We start from the raw sequence: 12,015 nt of genomic DNA on the forward strand, positions 1-12,015 counted from the left end.
TATTTTTGAGCGCCCCTCTTTATTTTCCAGCACCTATCTCCGCTGTTTCCAAATGCACACCTTTTTCCACACAAAAAACAACGATCAGTCTGCACACTAGACATCAAAGGAAACAAGCCGCGTGCCGCGTTGTGTACGAAAAAGCAATTGACAAAATATTTACGACAGTTACCATCGGCGATAATATTTTATCACAGTGATCGAGTCATTCGATGAAGATTGAAATAACAAAAATGTATCTGACATTAGGAGATCACTTTACAAACATCTTTATTGTTTTTCGTATATCTTGAAATCTTTATTAAAAATAATAATATTAAAACTTTGATCGGTCCAGCAAAACCGGAACTGCCCGTGAAAGTTTCGGTTCAATTAAAAGACAAGTTTTTTTATAAACCCCTTTGCACTTTTTTGTAGGCAAAATAAGGAGTATGTCTTTTCTCAGAGTCTACCAACACACAACAATATGATAACCAAACTATCCCCCCCTCCCCTTTTTTTATTTATTTTTTTTGCTTTTCGTTTTTGTTTTGGGGTTGTTGTTTTTTTTGAAGGGTGTGGTGCCAACCGGCCGCCCTCCTTTAATTTTCACCCAGCAAGAACACTGCACTGGATAGAGCAAAAAATAGCCCAATGGGCCCACTGACGGGGATCGATCCCAGACCAACCGTGCGCTTTTACCACTGGGCTACATCCCCCCCCCCTCCAATGCCGTACTAGTAAGGCATATCAGATGTAAATTCAATGAGATCATAATATATATTCAGCGAACGCCCGTCTCTATTAATGTAATGGTTGTGCATGTACTGCCAACATCACATGTGATCATGTACTATTCATGTGCATAATAAATTTTAAAAAAAACAAAAAAAAAACCCACTGGCACAGGCACATGTGCAAGGGAGGATTTTGGCAATAAAACCCCTCCCTGTTCAAGCAAAGTTTTTTTTTCCTTAATATTTTCCGGGGAAGCACGACTCGACCCCCCCCCCCCCCCATAAACTCCAGTCACGACACCACCTGCTACAATTCCTGCACACCTGCCTGTAATATTGGCATATATATTTATGGAAAAAACTCACATGTAGTCCAATCTGTATATAGCAACCATCTAATGGTTTATTTTAAAAAAGGCCTTTTTAAAAACTTTATCTTTTGACTTTATCCAAATTGTGGGTATTATGTATCAACATTTATTTTTAATGTTCTCTTAAGACAAGTGGCTAATTAATGCAGGTGTTATATTGTGTATCGGGGGGGGGGGGGGGGGGGGGAGCTCATCAGGGCAAGTGACTGCTTAATATGATGAAACAGAAAGATGGTGTCTTAATATGGATAATAGAGGTGGCAATTTTAACAGGTTTCACTGAATAAGGAAGCAAGGAAATGTTTTATTTAACAACGCACTCAACACATTTTATTTATGGTTATATGGCGTCGGACATATGGTTAAGGATCACACAGATATTGAGGCAGGAAACCCGCTGTCGCCACTTCATGGGCTACTCTTTTCGACTAGCAGCAAGGGATCTTTTATATGCACTATCCCATATACAGGATAGAACATACCACGTGGTGCACTGGCTTAGCTGAATAAAGTGCAATGTGCAATGTGCAATAGTAAGTAAAATACTCCACTGTACTTGATACTATATGTGACTTTTGACCTGGTATTATGGAAAAACAATGCTGTAGATAAAACAAGGTGTGTCTTTGTTTTGACAACAGACACACTGATTTACAAGTTGATTACCATCAGTAGCTACAAATAATACAATTGATCAGCTTACTAGTAAAGAATGTGCATAGATATCATATCAGTAACCTATTTATTGCTATATTTAGAACATACACATACCTTTCCCATATCGCTCTCTCCTCCACACACCCCCACCCCACCCCAACACTGCTCCCAAAACAATTTGTATTTGTGGTATCATAAATTTGAGTAATTAACTAGTAATACCTGATTACTTTTTTCTTTCTTTTTTAAATAAGACAGTTTTTTTTACTATATACAAATAACTATATATATACATGTACATGTTGCACGTCATTATCCATTAAAATTTTAAACCCAAGTTAAAATACTTTGATATTTTAACTCATTTTCAATCAACATTTTGTAATCTTGTCTGAATGCATCCAAAATGGAATTTAATCAAACTTGAATTCATATAATAAAATTGCATATTGTACACAGAATTATATCATATAGTATATCACCCCTGCCTGTACATGCACATATGAACTACATACCTACATACAGTACAAAGTGAACCCATTACTAACCATAATATTATTTCATCAACAGTATCACTGTACATGCACATATGAACTACATACCTACATACAGTACAAAGTGAACTCATTACTAACCACAATATTATTTCATCAACAGTATCACTGTACATGCACATATGAACTACATACCTACATACAGTACAAAGTGAACTCATTACTAACCACAATATTATTTCATCAACAGTATCACTCAAGATATGGTACATTCAGACACTTCTTTAATTATTTATTCTTACCTTTTTAAATTGTGAACTGATGCAATGCGTTTTAATGAATGGGTAGACATCCTAGTCTCCGTCTCCTAGATGCATACTATATCCTTGTATTCATATAAACATAACTTGTCCACATGTAAAGTTGTTGATTGTTATGTTTTATGACATATCATTGTCTTATTATCAATGTCAGCATTATCATAATTAAAAAAAACAATGGTGGAGAGTGACACAAACTCACTTTCTGTTACAAAATAGTCCTTACGGTACACACAAACTTATATATAATTATGTATGCAGTGTGTTTGATCTTGATATACATGTATACACCTGTAACCACTATGTGCATGTCAGATCTGAATATAGCATTATAACAAGTACAAAAACAGTCTCAAATGACCAGTTGAAAATCAATATCTTGGTGGTGTCCCATATAATATACCGGTATATTATATTACAATGTACCCATGTATAGATATTAAACTCGGCTATAACACCAGGAAATAAATATATGTACACTGCTTTCCACTGTCAAAAACAGGTTCCACAGCATTAACTGGCCATTCAAATGCAGTTATTCAACTCAGCTGTCACAAAATAATGTCAGCTAGTGAACAAATATACATGTATAAATAAATTTTCAATGTCAAAACTTGTTCCAAAGCATTAATTAGTGCTTCAAGTTCAGTTTTTCAACTCAACTGTTCCAAGTAATGTTAGGAAACAAATACCCATATGTACATCAATTTCCAGTGCCAAAACATGTTCCAAAGTCTTAATTAGTGCTTCAAATTCAGTTATTCAACTCAACTGTTCCATGTAATGTCATGAAATAAATACTGGTACATCAATTCCCAGTCCCAAAACATGTTCCAAAGCCTGTCATATAATGTTTAACTGTAGAAAATAAAATACATGTACATCAATTTGCAATGAAAAAAAAAAAAAAAAAAAAACGGGTTCCAAAGCATTAATTAGTGCTTCAGATTTAAATACTAATATTTAACTCTGCTATGATAAGAAACTCGAGAAAACAAAAAAAATATACACTGTATATATACACAAATCAATTCCAATGCAAATGTTCAAGTGCATTAATTAGTGCTTCAAAGGCTGTTGGTAATATATTCTGCTGATGTCACTTGTATATGTACATGCTGAAATGCATCAATAACTGTTTCCAACTCGGATGACAATATACACGTATTCCCAGATGACTCAGTATTTCTGTATAAATGTTCCACACCATTAATTACTCTTTCCATAAATATGAATTAATAAATATCCTTTTTTTTGTTACAGCATTACACGAAGAGCAAGTGTTTATAATAAAGTCGACAGCTGTTTGCATGACTATCACAACATAGTTGTAGGTTCAAAGGCCAAGACAGGCCCACTGCGATTGAACTGATAATATTTGCTACAAGCACACAGAACCACTTCAAGGTTTAATGACCTATTTGACACCACAGTTAATTAAAATGTTTCCCAGTGCATTTTATACACATAGTCTTTGAAGTTAACCTTTCAAAAAAAATGTTCAGGCCATAATAAAGTAAATACTTGATTTTCATCTAATAATGTTTTTTTCAAATTGGGAGTCGGGAAGTGGGGGGAGGGTATTTTTATATCAGATCTTTTCAGGACATTGGAATAACTGCATACTGACCATACATTATAAAACAAGGCAGATCCAATAATAAAAAATAAATGTAGGTCTTAATTGGAAAGGAAGGAAATGTTTTATTTAACAATGCACTCAACACATTTTATTTACGGTTATATGGTGTCAGAGAGCTTAATCCTCAGGGAAGGCAAATATAAATATAAATTTAAAAAACATTTCCTACAAAATTTAAAAAAAAAAAAAAATATTTAAGTAACATTTTTGCAAGTTAATGAAATTTGTCTCCTAAAATGAAAGAAATGACAAAATATTTAGAAAAAATAGTTGTACCCGGGTATACATTTATTTTTATTACTGTCAACACGCGTTGGCATTTCAATGTTTACCCATTTCTAGCCTGTTCACTTCTATTCACTTCATGTACATATTAAAAAAGTTCCAACTTTCAACATGTTTTAGTCATGGTAGAATGGAGATTAACATACTCCGATTTTATTTTCAAGGTAGGTTATTGTGGATATGAGATTACCATACTAAAGGTCACATTTAAAATCTCAAGCTAACACATTTGGTTTTAAATGTCATTTAGCTGTGTTAAATATAAGACATTAACCTACCTCAGAAATGAAATCAGAGCGTGTTTATCTCCCAACTAAAGAATGGCTTGTCACAGGAAGAAAAATAATATGGATGATCTGTTTTTAATCATTAAATATAATAACAATATTCTAGACAAGATGGGAAGCTTTAAAAGTCACACACCCTAGTTTTAACCGATGAAAATGGACACTAAGTTTGGTTAATCTACAAAACTGTAACACATCTGGATAAAGTTACAATATAGTGAAACACGAGTCTGTGATGTTGAAATGTGGGAATATTACCCTTAAAACTAGACTACAACTCATTTCCATAACCGTTACTTCTCAGGGGTATTTGTATTTTTAAAATATATGAAAAATGCTTATCATGGTATTAGAAAAGGTGGTATTAAAAACAATTCAGAAAGAAATGTTTTATTTAACGATGCACTCAACACATTTTATTTACGGTTATATGGCACCAGACATATGATTAAGGACCACACAGATATTGAGAGAGGAAACCCGCTGTCGCCACTTCATGAGCTACTCTTTTCAATTAGCAGCAAGGGAGCACTGGCTGGAACGAGAAATAGCCCAATGGGTAAAAAAAAAAAATCTTAAGGCATTGTGAAAAAAAAAACCCCAAAAAATGGAAAACTATATATGGTGCAGACAGGCAGACAGACAGACAGACAGATAGATTGATTGATTGAAATCATATTTTATTGCATATAATCATATAATATATATACAAAAGGATACTTAAAAGGACCTCTCCTAAGACAGACAGATAGAAAGAAGGACGGAGATGAAACCTATAGTCCCCTCCTGTTGGACCGAAAGGGGACTAATAACACAGATAAATGATTATAGAATATATTACAAAATGGTTACGACACTGGTGATGTTATTTTCATTAAAAAAAACCTTTATAAGACAAGACGGTTGTCAGCCCTGCACCACAATGAGGAACAGTATTTGTAAGGCCTAATTACACTGTACACTGAAAGTAAATTATATTATCAATGTATCACAGGGCTCGCACTAAACGATGGCAATTGCTGTCGTTGAGATATAAATTGCCGTAGGTCAGGGACATCACTGCCTCAATAATGGCAAAATGTTTATTATGTCTGGTGTGTATTATCTGCCAGTATATACCATGTAAGTATATTTAAAATATGTCTACATACAGCAAAATAACCTTTCAGTCATCTAGTTGCTTCAAAAGTATCTCTCTTTTAATCTTTTAAATTGCCATGGGCAGGCTTTAAATTGCTGTCAGTGGGCCGTTTCACCCACGGCAATTTTGTTTTAAACTGCCGTGGGGGACAAATTCTTAAGTTCAAGCCCTGGTATCATGTTGTGTAAAAGTGGTTTCATTATTGTATTGGTACACAAAACACTTCAAAGATTAAATGACCTCTCTGACACAAACATTTACACAGATGTTTACACTTTCACTATTACTAGTACCGACAATGTAAACAGCATTAAGGTAAGTGTATTTATCCTGCCTGAACCAGTGTGTAGTATGATTCCTTTCTTCTCCCTTCACTATTTCCTTCTCAGTTTAGATAATTACGGTCTCAAATATTAAACCTAGTTCTTCGTTACCATCTTGGGGCGGGATTTACCTCAGTCAATTGAGTGCTCGTCCAAGGTGTTTGCGCTATAGGATCGAACCACATCAGTGGATCCATTCAACTGATTGGGTTTTTTTTTTTCATTCCAACCAGTGCACCACAACTGGTCAAATGAATGAATGAATGAATGAATGTTTAACGACACCCCAGCACGAAAAATACATCGGCTATTGGGTGTCAAACTAGGGTAATGCAAACAAATAAAGTGATGATCAACATCAATATATTTAATATATATATTTAGATTTAAATAAGAACAGTGTCAAGAACTGTGCAAAAATACAAATGTCACAGATTGATACGGACTTTTACTCGAAATTTCAATTTGTGTTGTATTGGCCATTCTCAAAGAGAATGTTACACCCCTGCACCACGGTGAGGTTACAGCACGCGCAGGGGCACAACTGGTCAAAGACCATGACATGTGCTATCATATAAAAGATCCCTCGTGAAAATGGAAAAAAATGTAACAGGCTTCCTTTGATGACTATGTCAGAATTACCCAGTGTTTGACATCCAATAGCCGATGATCAATTAATCAATGTGCTCTAGTGGTGTCGTTAAGCAGAACAAACTTTAACTTTTCATTAGCATCTTGTTTTAAACGGTCTCCAACATTAAGCCTGCTCCATTCCCCATCCAATTCAGGTTTGAACACCAGAAGATAACTAATATATATAATATGAGGCACATGACTGTTCAGGTTGTCTGTACGATACTTCTGATCTTTCTGATGCAAACAAAAACCTGGTTGTCAAAGACACATGTGCAGAACATTATGGGGGAGGGGCACTGGCGTAGGAAGGTGCCAAAAAGTGTGGGGGCACACATGTGCACACACACTGTGTGACACACATATATATAAATACATGTATAAATATATAAAAACTATCACTGATGCTACAAAGTGGGGGGGGTCCCCTTGCCCCCATTTCCTATGCCAGTGAGGGGGTCCAGACTGTGGTGAGCACAGTTTTTAAGGAAGTTTGAATCATGCTCGCCTGGAAAATATAATTATTAAAAAAAACATTGCTTTGAGAAGGGAGAAGGGGATCTGACCTCCCCCCCCCCCCCCCAACTCCTGTTGTACACCTGCCCGTTGTTATGACTACATTGTTCTTATGTATCCCACTCATATCCTTGAAATATCAATTTAGGCTTAACCAAGTTTAATATTGATCTGTAGATGATATTTGTCAAACATTTTAAAACTTCGATATAATTTAACAAAAATGTATTAATGTCAGTTTCGATTCGTTTGGAAATTAGAAATTCTGTCAAATGCTATTCATAGTAACAAGAACACGATTTTCCTGCGACAGTAGCACAAGATCTTGTGCACAGCGGTGCATGTTCATAATACATTGTACATGCTCTTGTGACAGGCAAATTGGGTACGGTAGCTGTACAGGTAACTTTACGTGAGCCAGATGAGGTAATGTGTTGGTATCCTTTGACAGTCACAAAGTTAATATTGGCGGTCATGTTGTCCGACACTAGGTATAGTCGCTAGAATGCCATCACAATTGCTATTAATAGGCCTGATTCAGTCCGAAAGAACCTATACAAGTGTCAAACTCCACGGAGAATCTGTAATCGGCCGACTTATTCCGACTGGCTTGGAACAGTTGTGAGAGAGATTTTCATGACACCAGTCTCTATTTTTGTTTACATATTTTGTTTTTATCAGTGTTATTAAATTGCATCGGTATATAATATAATATTCTAAGAAACTACATGTAAAAGGTTCTGTGACATACCGTACTTCAAACACCGAATATCGTGACATGAGGACTTTCAGGAATTTCAGCAAACTTCCGTAAATTGTATAGATATTGGTGGCGTGCTAACGCAGATAGCATTTTATAACTAAAGTAGATGGTGGTCATGAAGGAAATAGCTGGACATGTTGAATGATGGAGAAAAAGCTAGTTAGAACATTACCATCAAGCACATATCTATATACAGTCCGTCCCATCATTCTATAAAAATGTTTTTTGTAAATAATTTCAGTTTTGTTTGATGTATGAAGAAAAGTAACTTTTAAATGACAAATAATATTATTTTTGTGTGTAATTTACATATCAATCGGCTCAGAAATAAGTAACTTGTAGTAAATTTCATAGTATGAAAAAAAATGTGTTCCCTGTGGGACGGACTATAGGTCAGGGATATCCCACAGCACGCAGTTTTCCAAAATATTGATATTAGCCAACACAATTGTTTGCATTTTCTGATGAGTGATTACAGCTTTCGCACGAACAATCTGTCATTTATGTTGAATGTTGATATTTGCAGCAGCATAACCTACAGATGAATGACAAATCGTTTGTGCGAATTTTGCACTAATGGTGTGGTAACCAGTCAATTCGTACCATAGTCATTTCGTACCATAGTCATTTCGTACCATAGTCATTACGTACCCAAGTCATTTCGTACTCTGGTCATTCGTACCCAAGTCATTTCGTACTCTGGTCATTTCGTACTCTGGTCATTTCGTACTCTGGTCATTTCGTACCATGGTCATTTCGTACCATAGTTATTTGGTCATTTCGTACCCAAGTCATTTCATACCATGGTTATTTCGTACCATGTCTGTTTGATTGTTTTGTACCAAAGTCATTTCGTACCTCAATCATTTATTGTGTAGCATAGTTAAATATAGGATAGTAAAATGTCAAACTAATGATTTAAAAAATAAACATTAGGCTAATGCAACTATATTGAAGACCCACACCTTAATAAAGAAAGAAAGAAAGAACAAGAAAAAGATGATATATTACTTTTATCTCCTCATGTTTCGGTTCATCATTATATTAATTACCAACAAGCACCTTGTGTTAGAATAACATATCAAAATCTTCTAAGACAAGCTGATCTCAGAAAAACTTTAATTACCCATGAAGACTGTGTGTTAAATAAATAAACAGGCTAAGGACGTAGGCCTATATAAGATGGGGTTGGGGTCTCGTATTATATTAAATGATCATCAGTGCCATGGGTTACTTGACAAAAATAAGATACCGAGTACGAAATGACTATGGTACGAAATGACCAAACATTATGGTACGATATGGTAAAAAGTAGGTATGAAATGGCTATGGTACGAAATGACTGTGGTACGAAATGACCAAACATTATGGTACGAGATGGTAAAAGTAGGTACAAAATGGTTATGGTACGAAAAGATTATGGTATGAAATGACTATGGTACGAAATGACCATAAACTATGGTACAAAATGGATGGTACGAAATAACTTTGGTACGAAATGACTAGTAACCGATAGTGTTATACTTTTGTTTACTAGAATGGATTTGTTTTACATCCATGTTGTTGATTTGTTTTCGTTGACTGATTGAAATATATTTTATTTCATGTAGGCCCTACTGTAACTGAAAAATATATATTATTTTCGTAACTATAGTATTCATGTTTTTTCCGTTAGCTCAACGCAGTTTGGGACATTATGGTAGGTGTTAGGCCACTACACGGACTTCTCTGTCACCAGGGGCAGGACGTAGCCCAGTGGTAAAGCGCTCACTTGATGCGGTCGGTTTGGGATCGATCCCTGTCGGTGGGCCCATTGGGCTATTTCTCGTTCCAGCCAGTGCACCACAACTGGTATATCAAAGGCCATGGTATGTACTACCCTGTCTGTGGGATGGTGCATATAAAAGATCCCTTGCTGCTAATTGAAAAGAGTAGCCCATGAACAGGGCTCGAAACTCGCCAAAAAATATGGTGGCCCCAAAAATAATAATATTGGCAAATTAAGATAAGCAAACCATGAACCACGAGCAAGATTTTAATTTGGAATAAATATATGCAATATAAATATTAATAGTGGCTCATATGTTATAGCTCTAAACAAGATTGCCCAAATAATATTATTGGGGTGACTAACGCCATTATTTTTTAATCTTTTTTAAGTCGCCCAAACGGGACATTGGTCACATTTGGTGACCTGGCCACAGGCCGTTTCGAGCGCTGCATGAAGTGGCGACAGCAGATTTCCTCTCTCTCTCTGTGGTCCTTAACCATATGTCTGACGCCATATAACCGTAAATAAATGTGCTCAGTGCATACTCATAGTTAAATAAAACATTTCTTTTTTTCTTTCTCTCACCAACAACTAACCACTAACACACTGTCCAAGACAGACAGTCAGATAGCTGAGCTGTGTGTCTAGGACAGCATGCTTGAACCGTAGTTAGATATAAGTACGAATTTTTTTTTACAACTATCATAATGCACCTTTAACAGTTTAATCTGATGTGTCGGCCTTTTCGGCGGTCGCTATAGTTTGCAACCAAGTTGGTTTAGCCAGAGAACACTTACCTGTCATGATGAATATTATTCCAAATGTGGAACATTTTGTGGTCATTAACTACTCATAGTAATTACTGTTATTATAAAACTAGTCATTTCTCCAGCCGCGGTTCAAACCTTTGACCATCTCTAATCTGTTCGATTGATTGTCTTTGGCAAGGACATCTTCCTCAGTATTCGGCAATATTCGGAACACTTCGGCTGATTACGGATACTTCGGTAAAACTGTAGAATCGACCGAGGAGTTCCCAGAGCGTTCGTTAACATTCGGAACTGCTATGTCGATTTCTCGAATCAAACCTCGACTTATACATTGATTTTTTTTTAACGTAATGATTTTTAAATAAAAATGATTATTATTAAATGTCCACTGAGTATGATGTAAATATTCTTCACTTTGACTGTACTGCTTGTACACAGTGTATTCAATTCAATTCAATTCAATTTATTGCATATTTTACCAGGGCCGTAGCTAGCAGGGGGGCAAGGGGGGCAGTTCCCACCCACCCCCCGAACAAATTCGGAAAGCATTATAGAAAGTTAAAGAAAAGGAGTTTTAGACTATTAACTATTCAGTTGTCCCCCCCCCCCCCCCCAAACAAAAAATCCTAGCTACGGCCCTGATTACCAAACAAGCTGGTGTCAGCAAACATATAATAACAAACATAGTTACATACAACATCAATAACAATTAATAATAATAACAATATTAATATACATGCTAGACGGAGAAACAAAATTTGTATTATATTTGTAGGAATAAAGTCTATTATAAAAATAAATGGTTAAAGTACTTGAAAATAATTAAATTACTGCCCCGCTGATAGCTGGAACAAGAACTTTACGTTTAGAAATACAGCCGTCAATATATGTTAATACATGGTTAAGAATTTCAATGTCACCATTATTGTATGACATAATAAATATAAATTGTAAATTGCTATTCAGAGTAGAGAAGTCGAAAAAGGAGTTGAACTTATCAAATAGTTGTTGTCTTTCAACATAATAAATAGGGCAGTCTAAAATAAAATGTTTTTTTATCTTCCACAGCTTGAGAATTACAAACAAAACAAGTCCTCTGTTCAGTTAGTTTTTTAGGTTTACAGAATCTTCCAAGTTCAGTATGAAGATTCTCATTTTAGTACATTGTCTGCGTTATTCGAAGTTTGGTGTGCAGAGCAGGTAGTTTTCTCATTTAAATTCTGATTTAAATAGACTGTATGTTCTGAGTTTAGAATCATTGTTTTGAATAGTATCAGAACATCATTTTATATATTTCGACTGGAGTTCTTGTTTCAACTTACGTGT

At 35.4% G+C, this 12,015-nt stretch overlaps 1 protein-coding gene across 1 annotated transcript in view; it reads right to left on the bottom strand.

The window, feature by feature from the left end:
* LOC121379139 (monocyte to macrophage differentiation factor 2-like) overlaps positions 1-10,895 on the bottom strand; it is a 30,520-nt gene extending 19,625 nt beyond the window's left edge. The window contains exon 1 of the mRNA XM_041507625.1: positions 10,717-10,895. Coding sequence (XP_041363559.1) covers positions 10,717-10,751 — 35 coding nt within the window. The 5' untranslated portion in view covers positions 10,752-10,895. The remainder of the gene's footprint in view (positions 1-10,716) is intronic.
* Positions 10,896-12,015: the final 1,120 nt, after the last annotated feature.

Source organism: Gigantopelta aegis, chromosome 8, assembly GCF_016097555.1.
Source record: "Gigantopelta aegis isolate Gae_Host chromosome 8, Gae_host_genome, whole genome shotgun sequence".
In the NCBI taxonomy this organism is placed as follows: Eukaryota; Metazoa; Mollusca; class Gastropoda; order Neomphalida; family Peltospiridae; genus Gigantopelta; species Gigantopelta aegis.